The sequence below is a fragment of the Hyperoodon ampullatus genome, assembly GCF_949752795.1.
Source record: "Hyperoodon ampullatus genome assembly, chromosome: 5".
Taxonomy (NCBI): domain Eukaryota; kingdom Metazoa; phylum Chordata; class Mammalia; order Artiodactyla; family Ziphiidae; genus Hyperoodon; species Hyperoodon ampullatus.
Genome location: NC_136918.1, coordinates 75,759,388 through 75,779,214, shown reverse-complemented (window position 1 = coordinate 75,779,214; position 19,827 = coordinate 75,759,388). Strand labels below are relative to the sequence as shown.

General features: G+C 42.5%; 1 protein-coding gene across 2 annotated transcripts; it reads right to left on the bottom strand.

The window, feature by feature from the left end:
• Positions 1–707: 707 nt before the first annotated feature.
• ASTE1 (asteroid homolog 1) lies at positions 708–19,734 on the bottom strand (the record flags this gene model as incomplete). Of its 2 annotated transcripts, none has more annotated exons than XM_079704184.1 (4): positions 708–1,229; positions 4,033–4,222; positions 5,993–6,203; positions 18,430–19,734. In XM_079704184.1, the coding sequence occupies 4 exons, from the start codon at positions 19,732–19,734 to the stop codon at positions 863–865; spliced, it is 2,073 nt and encodes a 690-aa protein (XP_079560310.1). In that variant the 3' UTR covers positions 708–862. The 2 variants fall into 2 exon arrangements, with proteins under 2 accessions (XP_079560310.1, XP_079560311.1); XM_079704185.1 differs by having other exon boundaries at positions 708–1,187.
• Positions 19,735–19,827: the final 93 nt, after the last annotated feature.

Here is a 19,827-nt window from a genome sequence, read left to right as displayed (position 1 = left end):
ATTTCTTTTCTAAAAACTGGAGCACATAGGGCTTCCCTGGTGGTACAGTGGTTAAGAATCCACCTGCCAATGCAGGGGACATGGGTTCGAGCCCTGGTCTAGGAAGATCCCACATGCCACGGAGCAACTAAGCCTGTGCGCCACAACTACTGAAGCCCGTGCACCTAGAGCCGGTGCTCCACAACAAGAGAAGTCACCGCAATAAGAAGCCCGCATACCACAATGAAGAGTAGCCCCCGCTCACTGCAACTAGAGCCCGCACGCAGCAATGAAGACCCAATGCAGCCCAAAATGAATAAACTAAAAAAAAAAAAAAAAAAAAAATTAAAAGAAATTTAAAAAATAAGTAAAATAAAAACTGGAGCACATCTAAAATGCTCATCAGCCCTGCCATGGGCTCTTTGACAAAGTACTTAAAGTTCTCCTTTTCTGTCTGGCTTCCTCACGTCTATCTTCTGGGGCCCAGACCTTTCATAATAAAGGATGAAGGGGAGACAGTTGTAAAAAAGTTGTGTTAAATGATGATAACCCAGCTTCAGCTTATAGGAAGTAACTGATGTAGGACTTCTGTTCTTTTTGAAAACATAGCTTGGCTGAGTTGCCACAATTTGAAGGTTATAGACTATTATTAACTTACTAAAGTGGAATATGGCAAGTGCAAACATGTTTTCTTTCACGTGTTGAAAAAATACAGAAGTTTACTTAAACCATGTATTTATTAAAAGCAGAATACAAAGTACTTTGGAATTCAAAATACTGCAGTGTTTATCCTTTAACAGATTTAATTCTAAAAGAAAGTCAATCATTTCAAGGGAGGTAATACAAATTTTCGGTAAGAATCCCAACCTGGTTGCAACTGAGTTTATGTGAGCTCCGGGGCCTCCATGTGCTCCTCCAAGGTCCCCACCATCAACAGCTCAAACCGATTGCCTCCCTCATGCCAACTCCTAGCGTTCAAGGTGGTCCCCACTCTGTTCTCTGACCAGGGGGTACCTCGTTTCTTCTGCCTTCTTTTTTTTGATTTACCCTTTGGTAGGACTAGTTCAGCAGGGGCACACGACCTAGTGGCACTGAACATACGCTCATAGAGTTGCTGGGCCTCAGGACACACGTGCAGGAGGCTCTCCACCGAGGCCGACGTCAGCAGTTGTCGGCACAGCCCGTGCACCAGGCTCCCGCTGTACAGTCTGCTCAGGGGAGAGAAGAGGGTGTCGTTACAGCAGAGGTTCCTGCACTAGGACAACTCACTAACGTGGCTTCAACAGACGCATCAAACACTGAGAGCGCTGCTTCTATAAAATCATTATTAAAGTTACTCGAGAATAATCTGTTTCTTGAAAGAAGGAACTGAATTTTTACAGAGATTACTTCTTGGCTAATGATACTTAGAACTTTTTATCAACAAATTAAATGATGGATGCTTGCTGGTTCTCCAACTAGCCCAAAGTTGAGCAGGCCTCTTAACACTTCAAAGACAAGGAGTTAAAAATGCCTCTGATAGGACAAACAGGCAGTCTGTTGAAATATGAGAAAATTTAATCGTATCATTTGCGAGGTCATTCATTCACTTGGATTAAAAACCAACTCCACAAATATAAGCTGGGGAAGAACTGGAAGCCACAGATTTAACATATTAACTTACTTCCAGGGTTGACTGACTGGTACCTTAGCAACTGATGGAGAACCATCATTTACTCAGTGTAAAATCATCATTTAAAGAGCCTTGGTGATGCTGAGATGCAGGAACAACTCTCCTGCTGAAATCATTATCGAGGGAACTGTTTCCGCTGTCTTGTTTTATAGGGATCCGTGGTCACTAGAGAGGATCCAGTCAAGGATGATCAAAATTAGTAAAGGAAAGGAATAAAGAATCCATAGGTCAAACGCCAATCAATCTTAATTGGTAGAGAGGTCTAGGGTGTAGGAATGTAATAGGGGCCGGGCCGGCAGGTTTGCGTGGCCGCCCCAGGTTGCAGCACCGGTTCAGCCAGCTGACGCCACACCGCCCTGTGGCTGCAGCTCGTTCCTGGGAACTTGCGTGTGGAGGCGGCTCCCAAGGAGCCGGCGGGGGGCCTTGGGGCAGCTGAGGCCCTAGTGCTGCCGAGTGTTCAGCTGGCAGGCCCGGCGGGCCGACGTGTGGGGGGGGCGCCACGCTCAGTACAGGGGGCGGGGTGGGCATGCAGCCCTTAGCCAGGACTGGCAGATGGGACAGCGGTCCCCCTCCAGCAGCAGTCAGCTCGCAGCTGTGCTGGGACAGCGAGTGCGGTGAGAGGCGGATCACAGCCTTCTCCCTGGCTCCTAGGCCCGCCGGCCTTGGGGCCGGCGGGTGAGCTGGGGGAACTGGGGGCCAGTTTGAGGGCCGGCGGGGTCCTGGGCGCCTGGCTCCCTCAGTGATGCCGGCTGGGCAGGGTCTGGGGGCCAGGCCCTGAGGGCGCCGCCAGCTGAGATCTGCCTCTCCCGTTGGGCCTGGGCACTGGCAGGAGGACCCAGACTGGGTGCCGGACAGACGAACGCTCCGGGGCAGGGTAACCAGCCCCCGCAGGGACCCCCTCCTCTTAGCCAGGGCCTGGACCTAGGAGGGCGAAAGTCCATCCTTGGGACTTTGAACAGGTAAAATGAAGGGTAATGATGTCACTTCGCTTCTGGGATTTGTTAAGTGTTAAAAGCCACAAGGAGGCATGGAGACAGAATTAAATGCCTCCCTTTCCCTTTCCCTTTAGAACGGAGGATAACATTTGTTTTGTTAGAGGTTTATAGGAACATGGTGACCTGACCTCAAGAACAGAGGATCTGACACCAGGAAGTCTGCAACAACTAACCATGTGCCTCCCTCACCTTTCCTATAAAAGGGCTTTGCTGAAAGCTCTCAGGGAGTTGGGGTTTTTAAGGCATGAGCCACCCATCTCCTTGCAGGGCCCTGCAATAAACCTTTCTCTGCTCCAAACTCCAATGTTTTGGTACTGTTTGGCCTCACTGTGGGTCAGACACACAGACTTGCGTTCAGTAACATTAACAACACTATGTACTGCTAGGAAGCTTTCAACTTGAAATATTTCAAGTCAAACTAGCATATATGACAGGCCTCCATATAGCACTCATTAATTCAACAAGTATTTGAGTACTTATTGCTAGGCACTGGGACTACAACGGTAAACAAAACAGGCAAGTCCCAGCACACACCCAGAGCTTATCTTCAAGTGAAGAGACAAAGCACATATGTAATATCAACTCCATTTTCTAACCATCTCCCTTTTATCTTCCTCACTCACCCTCTTGAACGGATAATCATCATGATGTCCAATCCATTGATCCTACCACCCTTTTTACTGGCTCACACCCTACTGCTATCCTTTCCTTCTTACGCAGCTTACACTCTATAGTTGAACGTTAAACCACTTCTGGCAGGGAGAGGCTGTCTCTCCCTTCTTCACACCTGCCTGGCAAAACAAAAGCCCCAAATAAAAAAAATATACATAAGCATCTAACAGTCACCTCACTAAAATAAAAGCTCTGTGACAGCACAGACTTTTTAAATGTTTTGCTCACTATGCCCTAGCACAGAGTAAGCATTTAATATCAATGAATGAGTAAACAATATGCTGAGTGGTTAGAAATGCAATTATCAATCAAAAATACAGAAGAGTAATAGGACTAGAGAAATTGGAAGCAGAGAATAATATTTCAGTAGGATGATCAGAAAAAGCCTTTATAACGTGATATTTGAATAAAGACCTGAAAGAAATGAGGGAAAGAGCTATATTCTACCAACAACTGTGCCTCTTATTTTTATTTTAATGAACCGATTTTTTTAAATTTGGAAAACTTAAAAAAATCATGGAAACTTTCTTTGGAAATATGGAAGTAATTTAATATTTTAAAAATTTAATATTACAGCTCTTCAGCTTTAACAGTGATCCAAGACCAGTTATATACTAAGTTTGATTGTTTTAAAAAAAACTTCTTTGCGTTAAATGTAAACTGAAGTATTTACTTCTACATGCAGCCATCTGCACTAGTTTCCTGGGTGCTTACCGAGTTAGGTCTGGCTCTGGGAGAGGCGTGGACAGCAGTTGGTTGAGATACAGCCCCATCTGAAGGCAGCACTGCCACTGACAGAAGACATGAGCTGTGTCTAAGTCCAGCCTCAGGCCCGGCTGTGCCTTCACTCTCTGCAGCTCTTCATACAGCATCTCAGCACCACCGCCCTGCAGAGCTTCCTCATCTAGATAAAGACACGACCCAAGGGCAGTATTTCCAAAAACACTGTATCATCTTGTAATTTTCTCCATATATAAAACTTCAAATTCCATAAAGAAAAAAACTGAATAACCAAAATGCTTTTCTTTTTTGGCTCTTTTCTATTTTCATGTCAATGTAAAAGCCTTTCAATGTATAAACTGAAATATTTATACTGAGATGCCCTTTTAATGACAACCTAACTTTATTCAACCCCAAATTCTTTATCTTTTTCCTTACAATAGTATCTCTTCCTCTAATCTACTACCTGACTTTAAACACATCTGCATCTGAACTCTCCAAACCCTAAATCTGTCTCTATGAAAAATCCCCTTCCCTTTACTGTTCTGTTTCACTACATTTCCTTAAAGAAACAGCCGTGTGTTCAAAACACGCTTTAACTTCTGTTTTATGGGAAGAGAATAAGATATGACTCATAGAGAATGGGGCAAATCAGCCACTTCCTCAGTGGTAGAGGACAAGCAGCAGCCACCCCAGGAAACCTGCCTGTTCCCGGCTCCACGTGCAGCCTGCCTTCCGGACCAACCTGGAAGGAAGGAAAAGGAGGCCCACCTTTTACCAATGAGCAAGCAGCAAGGCACTGAGCCTGCCTGGGTATGGGGTCCACATTCCTAAAAGAAAAGAAACAGACCCTTGACATGCCCCTTCTGTTCGACTCAGGTAAAAACTTAATAGACTGGTGCTCTGAGAATTTTCTTAAACTATATTTATGTTCAATGAGAGGAAACACCCTAAACTTGTGTCCTAACCAGCAGTGGGCCGGAACTTAACTTGCTGTGCAACAGTCCCTTCTGACAGCTGCTCTTCCACTTTGGGGTGTCCTGGAGTCTGTGCTGGCTCATCCTTTCATGAACTTATTTTAAACAGTAAATGCCAGAGTAGTGCTGTCCAGAACTTTCTGCAGTGATGGGAATGTTCTACATCTGTGCTGTCCAGTACAGCAGCCTCTAGCCACCTGTGGCTACTAGGCACTTGGAATGTGGCAAGTGCATTGAGAAACTGAATTTTAAATTTTAAATAGCCACCTGTGGCTAGTAGCTATCACGTTAGTACTGTTCTAGAGTGTGACAACTAGTATACATGTTTGGATAAAGCATTCATAATTTTGTAAAGAGAATAATCCCATTAGAGGATTGAAGTGCTCCAATGCATCTTTATTTCACCTGATGTTTAAATAAAGATGAAACTGCCTCGAAGTGTATTTCTCTAATAGAAAGAGAAGTTACCATTTCTACCATCACAACTCATATACTAATTGAAACTTACAGTGGAGAAAAAAGAAAGTAAAAAAATAAACAACACAAAACAGCACAAGCATGAATGTTTACAGTAATTGTAGGTATTCTTAAGTTTCACTAATGGGCAATTTTACTTAAGTCTCCAGGGGAAATGCTGCTGCTGCACTGAAGAGAAGGACAGGGAACACGGAGCACAAAATGTACATCATGGTCACGCTTTACAGACTGAGCGTCAGGTGCCACAGGACAGGTGGGTGAGGCAGCATCAGCGCATCTTCACTGCTGTGCCCTTGAGGTCAAGCCCTCCAGTACTGACCTGGTACGCGGAACACTCAGAAAGATCTACAAGGAATGAGTGACATTTTGGTGCCCCGCTTCTAAGTTCTGATATAACTGATGGAAGTAAATAATCCGAGAATTTTTGTTTGTTTGTTTAAACGTTTGATTACATGCAAGTAACATGCAAAAACATACTCTTGGGACTTCCAGATACCTACCAGGGCTGTTGATCATGGCATGCAAGGGTCCCATCAGCATTCCCAGAAGTAAGGCCTGCAGATGATGCAGCTTTGCCTTGGCCTCCGTGTGCTGCACCCAGTAGCAGCTGACGGCGATGGGCAACTTCAACGCAGCAGGGATTGGGTCCAGGATGCTCTGTTTCACTTTCAGCGTTTCTAACAGAAGTATCTGCCGTCTAGCCAAGGAGAGCTGAAAATATACACCAAACATTCTGTAAGTTACTTTGGAGAATGTCTTTCTTTCTCATTCTCTAGGTCGGTTTCTTATCTTCCTGTGGAAAAAAATCAGCCACACTCAAAATTAGAACCTTCATAAGGGGCGTAATAAATGCGGTGACTGGCTGGACGTGCTGTCTCTTCCCGCTGCACAGCCCTTGCTCGCGTCAGTCCATCTCCCATGCAGGCTGTTGGGCATCTGCAGTGTGCCTGTCACCTGGGAAACTTGTTAAAGCAATCCTCAGGCCCCACCCCTTAAACTGATTCAGTAAATGAGGGGAGCCCAGGAATCTGCATTTTAACTCTTCTGCTTTAAGAAACAAAGATCTATGCTCAACCCTACCCTTACCTGCCAGTGACTGTTCAGGCCCCCCTCCTCTGTGACGCCATCACCAATCACCTCCAGAAGGCAGACTTCAACCACATGCACCCTCTGCAGCATCCCATGCAGCCTTCTGCTTGGGATGGGTCCTGACTCATGTCCCAACCCAGCTGAATGTCTTATTGTCTGTGTTCTCCCGCACGGGGATTGTCCCAGGGCGGCCGCTTCTAGTGGCAGGTATATTCCAGCAAATAGGAATATTTAAGGGCTGCCCGCATTGTCCTTGTAATAACATACCACACCAACTTTCACTCCAGGCTTCAAATAAAAGGAAGTAAACAGCTATGAGGGCTTCGGCTTCTGGTTGACATAATTTTGCCTTAAGGAATCTTTTTTTCTTCTTCTTTTTTTTTGTTGATTTTTATTCCATTTTTTTAAAAAATTGAAGTATAGTTGATTTACTATGAATCTTAAGATTTAAGAACCGTAAGGAACCTTGCAGGTCACACACTTTTACAGATAAGGAAATTAGGGCTATTAAAAGAGCATCTCTGGGCGACTTCACAATCAAACTCTAAGAGGAAAAAAAATAGTTTGTATTACTGGTGTCTGCACACACCCAGAAAATATTTCCTTAATTTTCTGGAAGGATGAGACAGTCTGGCACATTTCTTGGCACCTAACACCTAGTCAGTAAGTAAGTGAGTTGACAGCTGAAAACAGAGATGTTAACTTGAAGTAAAACACGTTGTAACTGACAAAACAGGTTCATCATCAATATGACAACTTTAATACAATGATTTATAGGTACTGGTTTTAATAATTTGATACTGTCATAAAAATTTAAAAATTAGAAATACGCAAACTGGTTTACAGTACAGTCAATCACCCCTATGGGAAGTAGCATTAACTTCTTAAATTTAAATATATTCCTCATAATCTAAACTGATAGAAAGACCTACCATGCAAAGCTAAGAAAATACATGAATTCTTTTCTGACATATAATGCTTAAATTATTGAATTCTCTAGCCAAGTTACAACTTCTATGAACCAAGCAGAGTCTGGGCTTTGACTTCAGAGAGGTTCTGCCCTCACTAACTCTGCAGCCTTGAGCGAGTTTCTGAGCTTTTCTACAGTCAGGTCTGATCATCTGTAAAATGGGCACTAGAATGAGTTACACAGATGTTTCATGGAACCCACTAGTTCTTGTTCCCTTCCCCAAGGGGGACTACTCAGCTCATAGGCCTTAAATCTAGTTAGGGTTCATCCCATGTTACAAGTCTGCAGAAGAAGCTGCCTCAGAGGCAGAGGCACCCGGAGGGAGGTGGGGCTTGGCACTGACTTACTCCCCAAGAATGATCCCTTCCATCTCTCCTTATGGTTAGCCTCTCACGGGTTAACCTGAATGGTGCTCTGTCCACTGCAAGTGACACAGCCAAAATGGAAACTCTACCCTAGGCGGTTACTGTGGGAAATAAATGAGAGATTGTATAAATTTTCTATTACAAGAGCTGGCACAGAGCAGATGAAGTATTACTGTCACATCATGTTAAGCATACAAAATGAAGATATTATCACAAAGTCTCCATACTTGTACCTGCACACCTTTGGAATCATATTTGCACCTGATTCCCTTTAGAATTATCATGGGCTAATTAGAGCTAACAACATTGAGCTAAAATGCAGAATTGATGGTGCCAAGGGAAAGCCAAATGATGTCACCGCACAGACACTGAACTAAAATCTCACCCCACTTTGAATACAAGTACGTGATGAGAACACCTGTCACCTCCACTGAGCCAGGAGTATAATCCACCTGCTGTACTCATTGACTCAACAGGATTTTCATGGGGAAAAGTGTCCTGACCCCTATGTCACACCACATACACAAACAAATCAATTCTAGATAGATTTCAGATCTAAGTGTAAAAGGCAAAAATATTTTTCATGACCTTGGAGCAGGCAATAATTTCTTAAGTAGGTCACAAAAGTGACAGGCATAAATAACAAAATTTTAGATTAGAGTGTATTAAGAACTTTTGTTCAGCAAAACATACTTGAGTGAAAAGACAACCCACAGTATGCTCCCACAATGTTATGTGACAAAGGACCTGTATATAGAAATAAACCAAAACACAGGAAAATGGGCAAAAGACTTTGAATAGAAACTTAACAGAATATGCAAATGGCCAGTGAACACATGCAAAGGTGTTCAAATAAGTCATCAGAGAAATGCAAACTAACACCCACCAAATTGGCTAAAATGATGGCAACCATAAGAACAGCTAAAATTGGGTGGAGTAGAAGGACGTGTTCTCACTCCCTCTTGTGAGAGCACCAGAATCACAACTAACTGCTGAACAATCATCGACAGGAAGACGCTGGAACTCACCAAAAAAGATACCCCACATCCAAAGACAAAGGAGAGGCCACAATGAGACGGTAGGAGGGACGCAATCGCAATAAAATCAAATCCCATAACTGCTGGGTGGGTGACTCACAGACTGGAGAACTCTTATACCACAGAAGTCCAACCACTGGAGTGAAGGTTCTTAGCCCCACGTCAGGCTTCCCAACCTGGGGGTCCGGCAAAGGGAGAAGGAATTCCTAGAGAATCAGACTTTGAAGGCTAGCAGGATTTGATTGCAGGACTTCAACAGGACTGGGGGAAACAGAGACTCTACTCTTGGAGGGCACACACAAAGTAGTGTGTGCATTGGGACCCAGGGGAAGGAGCAGTGACCCCATAGGAGACTGAACCAGACGTACCTGCTACTGTTGGAGGGTCTCCTGCAGAGGTGGGGGGTGGCTGTGTCTCACTGTGAGGACAAGGGCACTGGCAGCAGAAGTTCTGGGAAGTACTCCTTGGCATGAGCCTTCCCAGAGTCTGCCATAAGCCCCACCAAAGAGCCTGGGTAGGCTCCAGTGTTGGGTCACCTCAAGCCAAACAACCAACAGGGAGGGAACCCAGCCCCACCCATCAGCAGACAAGCACATTAAAACTTTACTGAGCTCTGCCCACCTGAGCAACAGCCAGCTCTACCACCACCAGTCCCTCCCATGAGGAAACTTGCACAAGCCTCATAGATAGCCTAATCCACCAGAGGAAAGACAGCAGAAGCAAGAACTACAATCCTGCAGCCTGTGGAACAAAAACCACATTCACAGAAAGACAGACAAGATGAAAAGGCAGAGGGCTATGTACCAGATGAAGGAACAAGATAAAACCCCATAAAAACAACTAAATGAAGTGGAGATAGGCAACCTTTCAGAAAAAGAATTCAGAATAATGATAGTGAAGATGATCCAGGACCTCCGAAAAAGAATGGAGGCAAAGATCAGAAGTTGCAAGAAATGTTTAACAAAGACCTAGAAGAATGAAAGAACAAACAAACAGAGATGAACAATACAATAACTGAAATGAAAAATACCCTAGAAGGAATCAATAGCAGAATAACTGAGGCAGAAGAACGGATAAGTGACCTAGAAGACAGAATGGTGGAATTCACTGCTGCGGAACAGAATAAAGAAAAAAGAACGAAAAGAAATGAAGATAGCCCAAGAGACCTCTGGGACAACATTAAACGCAACAACATTCATATCATAGGGGTCCCAGAGGAGAAGAGAGAGAGAAAGGACCCGAGAAAATATTTGAAGAGATTATACTAGAAAACTTCCCTAACATGGGAAAGGAAATAGCCACCCAAGTCCAGGAAGTGCAGAGCGTCCCATACAGGATAAACCCAAGAAGAAACACGCCAAGACACATAGTAATCAAATAGGCAAAAATTAAAGACAAAGAAAAATTATGGAAAGCAGCAAGGGAAAAATAACATACAAGGGAACTCCCATATGGTTAACAGCTGATTTCTCGGCAGAAACTCTACAAGCCAGAAGGGAGTGGCATGATACACTTAAAGTGATGAAAGGGAAGAACCTACAACCAAGATTACTCTAGCCGGCAAGGATCTTATTAGATTTGATGCAGAAATCAAAAGCTTTACAAACAAGCAAAAGCTAAGAGAATTCAGCACCACCAAACCAGCTCTACAACAAATGCAAAAGGAACTTCTCTAAGTGGGAAACACAAGAGAAGAAAAGGACCTACAAAAACAAACCCAAAACAATTAAGAAAATGGTAATAGGAACATACATATTGATAATTACCTTCAACGTAAATGGATTAAATGCTCCAACCAAAAGACACAGGCTCGTTGAATGGATACAAAAACAACACCCATATATATGCTGTCTACAAGAGACCCATTTCAGACCTAGGGACACATATAGACTGAAAGTGAGGGGATGGAAAAAGATACTCCATGCAAATGGAAATCAAAAGAAAGCTGGAGCAGTAATACTCATATCAGATAAAATAGACTTTAAAATACAGAATGTTACAAGAGACAAGGAAGGGCACTACATAATGATCGAGGGATCAATCCAAGAAGAAAATACAACAATTATAAATATATATGCACCCAACACAGGAGCACCTCAATACGTAAGGCAACTAACAGCTATAAAACAGGAAATAGACAGTAACACAATAATAGTGGGGGACTTTAACACCTCACTTACACCAATGGCCAGATCATCCAAACAGAAAATTAATAAGGAGACACAAGCTTTAAATGACACAATAGACCAGATAGATTTAATTGATATTTATAGGACATTCCATCCAAAAACAGCAGATTACACTTTCTTCTCAAGTGCACACGGAACATTCTCCAGGAGAGATCACATCTTGGGTCACAAATCAAGCCTCAGTAAATTTAAGAAAACTGAAATCATATCAAACATCTTTTCTGACCACAACACTATGAGATTAGAAATCAATTACTGGGGGAAAAAATGTAAAAAACACAAACACATGGAGGCTAAACAATACATTACTAAATAACCAAGAGATCACTGAAGAAATCAAAGAGGAAATCAAAAAATACCTAGAGAAAAATGACAATGAAAACAGGACGATCCAAAATCTATGGGATACAGCAAAAGCAGTTTTAAGAGGGAAGTTTATAGCTATACAAGCCTACCTCAAGAAACAAAAAAATCTCAAATAGACAATCTAACCTTACACCTAAAAGAACTAGAGAAAGAAAAACAAAACCCCAAGTTAGCAGAAGGAAAGAAATCATAAAGATCAGAGCAAAAATAAATGAAACAGAAACAAAGAAAACAATAGCAAAGATCAATAAAACTAAAAGCTGGTTCTTTGAGAAGATAAACAAAATTGATAAACCATTAACCAGACTCATCAAGAAAAAGAGGGAGATGACTCAAATCAATAAAATTAGAAAAGAAAAAGGAGAAGTCACAACAGACACCACAGAAATACAAAGCATCCTAAGAGACTACTACAAGCAACTCTATGCCAATAAAATGGACAACCTGGAAGAAATGGACAAATTTTTAGGAAGCTATAACCTTCCAAGACTGAACCAGGAAGAAATAGAAAATATGAATAGACCAATTACAAGTAATGAAATTGAAACTGTGATTAAAAATCTTCCAACAAACAAAAGTCCAGGACCAGATGGCTTCACAGGTGAATTCTATCAAACATTTAGAGAAGAGCTAACACCCATCCTTTTCAAACTCTTCCAAATATTTGCAGAGGAAGGAACACTCCCAAACTGATTCTATGAGGCCACCACCACGCTGATACCAAAACCAGACAAAGATACCACAAAAAAAGAAAATTACAGACCAGTATCACTGATGAATATAGATGCAAAAATCCTCAACAAAGTACTAGGAAACAGAAACCATCAACACATTAAAAGGATCATACACCATGATCAAGTGGGATTTATCCCAGGGATGCAAGGATTCTTCAATATATGCTAATCAATCAATGTGATACACCATATTAACAAACTGAAGAAGAAAAACCATATGAACATCTCAGTAGATGCAGAAAAAGCTTTCAACAAAATTCAACACCCATTTATGATAAAAACTCTCCAGAAAGTGGGCATAGAGGGAACCTACCTCAACATAATAAAGGCCATATATGACAAACCCACAGCAAACATCATTCTCAATGGTGAAAACCTGAAAGCATTTCGTCTAAGATCAGGAACAAGACAAGGATGTCCACTCTCACCACTATTATTCAACATAGTTTTGGAAGTCCTAGCCACGGCAATCAGAGAAGAAAAAGAAATAAAAGGAACACAAATTGGAAAAGAAGAAGTAAAACATGTCACTTATCAGATGACATGATGCTATACATAGAGAATCCTAAAGATGCCACCAAAAAACAACTAGAGCTAATCAATGAATTTGGTAAAGTTGCAGGACACAAAATTAATGCACAGACATCTCTTGCATTCCTATACACTAATGATGAAAAATCTGAAAGAGAAATTAAGGAAACACTCCCATTTACCATTGCAATAAAAAGAATAAAATACCTAGGAATAAACCTACCTAGGGAGACAAAAGACCTGTGTGCAGAAAACTATAAGACACTGATGAAAGAAATTAAAGATGATACAAACAGATGGAGACATATACCATGTTCTTAGATTGGAAGAATCAATATTGTGAAAATGACTCTACTACCCAAAGCAATCTACAGATTCAATGCAATCCCTATTAAATTACCAATGGCATTTTTTATAGAACTAGAACAAAAAATCTTAAAAGTTATATGGGGACATAAAAGACCCCGAATAGTCAAAGCAGTCTTGAGGGAAAAAAACAGAGCTGGAGGAATCAGACTCTCTGACTTCAGACTATATTACAAAGCTACAGTTATCAAGACAATATGGTACTGGCACAAAAACAGAAATACAGATCAGTGGAACAGGATAGAAAGCCCAGAGATACACCCATGCACCTATGGTCAACTAATCTATGACAAAGGAGGCAAGGATATACAATGGAGAGAAGACAGTCTCTTCAATAAGTGGTGCTGGGAAAACTGGACAGCTACATGTAAAAGAATGAAATTAGAACACTCCCTAACACCATACACAAAAATAAACTCAAAATGGATTAGAGAACTAAATGTAAGACTGAACATTATAAAACTCTCAGAGGAAAACATAGGAAGAACACTCTTTGGTATAAATCACAGCAAGATCTTTTTTGATCCACCTCCTAGAGTAATGGAAATAAAAACAAAAATAAACAAATGGGACCTAATGAAACTTAAAAGTTTTTGCACAGCAAAGGAAACCATAAACAAGATGAAAAGACAACCCTCAGAATGGGAGAAAATATTTGCAAACGAATCAGCGGACAAAGGGTTAATCTCCGAATTGTATAAACAGCTCATGCAGCTCAATATTAAAAAAACAAACAACCCATTCCAAAAATGGGCAGAAGACCTAAATAGACATTTCTCCAAAGAAGACATACAGATGTCCAAGAAGCACATGAAAAGCTGCTCAACATCACTAAGTATTAGAGAAATGCAAATCAAAACTACAATGAGGTATCACTTCACACCAGTTAGAATGGGCATCACCAGAAAATCTACAAACAACACATGCTGGAGAGGGTGTGGAGAAAAGGGAACTCCGCTGCACTGTTTGTGGGAATGTAAATTGATACAGCCGCTATGGAGAACAGTATGGAGGTTCCTTAAAAAACTAAAAATAGAATTACCATATGACCCAGGAATCCCACTACTGGGCATATACCCAGAGAAAACCATAGTTCAAAAAGACACATGCACCCCAATGTTCACTTTAGCACTATTTACAATAGCCAGGTCATGGAAGCAACCTATATGCCCATCAACAGATGAATGGATAAAGAAAATGTGGTACATATATACTATGGAATATTACTCAGCCATATAACGGAACGAAATTGGGTCATTTGTAGAGATGTGGATGAATCTAGAGACTGTCATACAGAGCAAAGTAAGTCAGGAAGAGAAAAACAAATATCGTATATTAACGCATATATGTGGAACCTAGGAAAATGGTACAGATGAACTGGTTTGCAGGGCAGAAATTGAGACACAGATGTAGAGAACGTATGGACACCAAGAGGGGAAAGCGGTGGGGTGGTGGTGGTGGTGGTGTGATGTATTGGGCCATAGGGATTGACATATATACACTAATATGTATAAAATGGATAACTAATAAGAACCTGCTGTATAAAAAAATAAATAAAATAAAAAAAAGAATAAAGCTAATAAAAATCTGTTTAAATAAAAAAAAAAGAACAGCTAAAATTTTGCTTTCCAGTCTATATGTGTCCCTCTCACTGTTGTGGCCTCTCCCGTTGCGGAGCACAGGCTCCGGACGCGCAGGCTCAGTGGCCATGGCTCACGGGCCCAGCTGCTCCGCGGCATGTGGGATCTTCCCAGACCGGGGCACGAACCCGTGTCCCCTGCATCGGCAGGCGGACTCTCAACCACTGCGCCACCAGGGAAGCCCAAGCTAAAATTTTTTAGAAGTATAGAAGATACCAAGTAAGGGCAAGGGTATAAAGTAAGAAGAACTCTCATAAACTGCTGGTCGGAATATTTATTGGTAAAACCACTGTGCACTTGGCAATGTGTCTTCTAAGCTGAACATACATGTGTCTTATGTCCCAGCAACTCCACTCCTAGTTATATGTGCAACAGAAAGGTGACCGTATTTCTACTAAATGCTGTGCACTCGGATGTTCATAGCACTATTCATAATAGCCCAAACTGCAAACTGCACAAATGCCCATCAGCTATAAAATGGAAGTCAATTGTGGTATATTCCCACAAGGTAAAAATACACAACAATGAGAAATGAAAGATCTACAACTATGCACAGTGATATGAATGAATCTCATGAACACCATGTTGAATAAAAGAAGCCAGACGATTTATAAAGTGTAAAAACAGAAGTATTCAAGGTTGTTAGAGATCAGAACAGTGAGTACAAGGGGTAAGGGAGGGGGTGACTGTAACCACACTGGGGAAAGCAGGGGTGCTGATAATGAATCTTCATCTGGGTGCCCTTTACATGGAACTGTTGAGCTGGTAAGAACTCATCAAGGTGTAAATTATCTGTGCACTTTGCTATGTGTACACACTGAGGGAAGGATGAAGGGCAGAGAGGCAAAGGAAATGTTTAGGGCTGATGGATACATTCATTATCTTAACTGTAGGATGGATTCATGGATGTAAATGTACGTCAAAACTCATCAGAGTATGCACATTAAAAACACTTCTCAATAAAGCCATAAAAAAAAAAAAAAAAAAAAAGCCCTCCAACATAGCACCATTTATGTTGTGAGGAGAAATGTAATTTCAGCAAAACCTCCTTCAGAATGTTGCTGTTGGAGGGTGGAGGCAATAAGTGCCCACCAAACTGAGAAGGCATCCTGAGACTGAAAAACGAGGCCGGCAGCTCCATGTAGTCATTGGATCCGTTTATCAGCGGGTAACGTAGTCAGGGTGGGATCGGGATCTGGTGGACAACGATTAATCGGAAGCATGTGCAAATGCACTGCACACGGCTGCGGGGCCACTGGGACAATTTATAGTTAACCTTTGGGCGTGGTGGTGTTTGGAAACAGGGCGTGCATTCCTAAGTCAAGATTCATGAATGGGTAGCCAGCCGGTCTCATGAGTGCTGTGAGTACGTCAGAAAAGGTTTTCATTGTTTGGGGACTAACAGAGCATAGAGGCCACCTGGTCCTAATGATTATTAAACAGTCTCTATTAACCACAAAGCCCTTGATGCAGAGGAGTGACTGACGGCACAGTACAGTCCCAGGTAGGGTCAGTGAAAGGATAGGAAGAGCTGTAAGGGCTCGGGACAGCGTCAGTTGTGCTAATAGCCACACCATTGCTAATTTCAATTTTTCTGGTGTGGGTAAAGTTTTAATAAATTCCTTGTTTGGAATCTGACCTATGCTCAACTCTCCAGTTCTTTAAACCTGGAAACATGATAAAGTTAGTCAGCTGTGCTACTTAGCATGATAAGAATGACTCCTGTAAAATTGTATCTAGACTTACACAATAAATGAACTGTACAAACCAGATGGGGACGCCCTATCTTGGGGCTTCCCTGAGTGCAGTGACTTGTAATCAGGCATGTCCCTTGCAGGGACCTCAGAAGCTATGTCTATGGAATTGTTACAAGAAAGATTAGATCCCGTGGGGAAGGAGGCCAGTGGGACGTTTTCCTTCTTTAATTGAGATATAATTTCCATGTCATAAAATTCACCCTTTTAAAGTAGTTTTAGTTTCTTTATAAGCCTGTGCAACCATCTCTAGTTCCAGAACATTTCATCACCCCAGAAAGAAACCCTGTTCCTAATAGCAGTCATTCCCCCTTGCCAAGGAGGCTCCTGGACCCACCGATGTGAATCTTGTTCCTCCTGCCTGAGCTGTCACCAATGGGGAGGCTAAAAGGGCTAGTTCCTGGTCACCTGTGTGGGCATTCTGGGCTGCATAAATCTTGGCTGGGGGCACTGTCCTGTCAACTGTAAGATGTTTAGCAACATACTTGGCTCCTCCTGACTACATGTCAGTAGCAACAGCCACCCCTCCTCAAGTACTGCCAATCAAAAGTGTCTCCAGACACTGCCAAGTGTCTCCTGGGGGGAAAAATCACCCCCAGGAGAATCAATGGTGTAGACCGTTGGGAGGACTCCCGCTCCTGATTCAAACCTTTGCGGACGCTGTTACGTGGCCCTATATCCTGGAGCAGACTTGCACCCTGAGTGGCCTGAGAGAGTCTCCTGAGTCTGAATATTGAGTTGGATCCAAAATCCCCCCGGGACTTCCCTGGTGGCGCAGTGGTTAAGAATCTGCCTGCCAATGCAGGGGACACGGGTTCAATCCCTGGTCCGGGAAGATCCCACATGACACAGAGCAACTAAGCCCGTGCGCCCCAACTACTGAGCCTGCACTCTAGAGCCCGTGAGCCACAACTACTGATCCAGCGTGCCACAACTACCGAGCAGGCGCAGCACAACTACTGAAGCCCACGTGCCTAAAGCCCATGCTGTGCAACAAGAGAAGCCACCGCAATGAGAAGCCCATGCACTGCAGTGAAGAGTAGCCCCTGCTCACTGCAACTAGAGAAAGCCCCTGGGCAGCAACAAAGATGCAACGTAGCCAAAAATAAATAAATAAATTTAAAAACAAAACCAAAAAAACCTCCAATAACCATTGCAATTGGAATTCAGTTTATCTGCATTTAATTTGTAAATTTAATTGTGTTCACATAAGCAGCTTCACATCTATTTGTAATTTTTAATATATTTATGTAATATTATTTAAAAAACTAAGTAAACACTGGGATCCATGAGAATTTCTTTTACCTTGAAAAGGGGGTTGGTCTGTTACTCAGGTTTAATCAACACTGAGTTAGGCTAAGAGTCAAGTTTTCAGTATCAAACTAAGCAAATCACCATGATGCCATAAATCTCAAGTGTAAAAAAAAAGTCCTCATCAATAAAAAAGAAAAATTAGGCCTAAGCATCAGTATTAATCCTGTTAATTGCAATCCAATGCAGTCTGAGATGTTATTTGTGCCTTTGATCAAGGCCTAAAGGTAAGCTTTCTTTTTTCTGCAGCTCAGAATTTTTTTCCCTTTCCTTTATTTTTAGTCACTAACCCCATTCTACTGATAGCTAGTTAACAACAAGAGTAGTAGTAATAACCGCAAAGATTAACACATGCTACTGAAGTACAGTGGAAATGGCAAATTTGGAGCTAAAAGATCTAGGTTTGAGTCCTAGCATGGATAATTCCCTGGCTAAGGATTTAGCTGAGTCTTAGTTTTCTCAGCTATGAAATGGGGGCAATATAGCAACCAACCTCAGTTTGTTAAAGAGAGATAATACACATGAAAGCACTTTGTAACCTGTAAAATGCTTTATAGAAATTGCAGTGGTATTACAAACACTTACCTCAGTCAATTTGCTTAAGTCAGAATGATCCTTGGGCAGTTCTACTGCATCAACAATTGATGTTTTGATATTTTTATTAATCCTTTCCACTTCGCTGAAAGCTGGCAGCTGAGGAGGCAGTGCATCCCAGGCCACATTTCCCGGATTTGGAGGAGTATTCACAAGGAGCCCATAGATGACTTGCCGGATGGGCAGAGAGATTCTGTGGGCGTTTGGTCGCTGCATGTTTTCTACCTGTGTGTGGAGAATGGTCCGTCTCAGCACCAGAGCATCGCTGATGAAAGGGGACAGCTGGCCTCTGGCCAAGGCCGCGAGGACCCAAGGCGGTAAACCCGGATCCCAGGTGTCTGGGCAGGCGTAAGCACCATGCTGGAAGAAGTCCTGCAGCCTCCCCTGGGACTGCAGGTACTCCCCCATGGAGCCACAGAGAAGCTTCTTCACGGTTCCTTGACTCTTTCTGGGGAGATGTTTCAGAACGTTGTCTAATGCTTCGGTAGGGTCAGCAAAACGAGACAACCAATTCAGAAGTCCCAGCACCCGGTGGTGTCTCCTCCCCTTAGAACTGGGAGCCCCAAGAGGAAGACATACTTTACTTAAGAACGTCTCCACGACGGGCAGATTAACGTAGTCATTTCCACACAGCACCGCGAAGAGAGGCAGCAGAACTTTGTTCATATTGCCGAAGTGACAGCAGAGCGCATCAAGGGAAAAGCACTTGGCAGGGATATAGCAGTCTCGTGTGCCCTTGATAGTGTTCATGTTTCTCCACTGAAAGCTATTCAATGGGCAAAACCCACTTTTCAGGTCAAAAATGCAAAAGTCACTATCAGACGATAACACGGGGCAATTCCAGTGATTAGCAAGGGTCATAATGTCCCGATCTGCTTCTGAAAAGCACTGGACAAAACGTACCCGCAGCTTGATCAGAACCTGAATGAATACTTCCCGGATGAGTAAGGGACACACATAACCACCCCCGCCAACAGAAAGGGAATGGGCCATCTGGATCTTCTCCCTAGCTCGATCCTTTAAAGTGTTAAGCTTTTTATCAGAAATGTCACATCCTCCATCTAAAACAACATATGGGCAGATTTTACAAGCAAAAAGCGATTCAAAGAATTTTTCTACAACATCTGTAAAAGAATCATAGTCCCCTCCATACCGGAGCTCCAAGTTTGAACTGAAGCAAAGCCGGTGGAAGAGGGCATAGCCGTCAATGATAATTTTTGTGTCTCGCAACTTCAAATCTGTGAAGAACTCATTAATATGATCTTCCACAAAACTCATTAGTCCTCGGATACCCATGACTGTCTGAAGAATTGCCTGTTTAAAACAAGAGAACACACTTTTAATTGATGTTGCTTATGGGGGACCAAGCTACTGTTTCTAGCACCATCA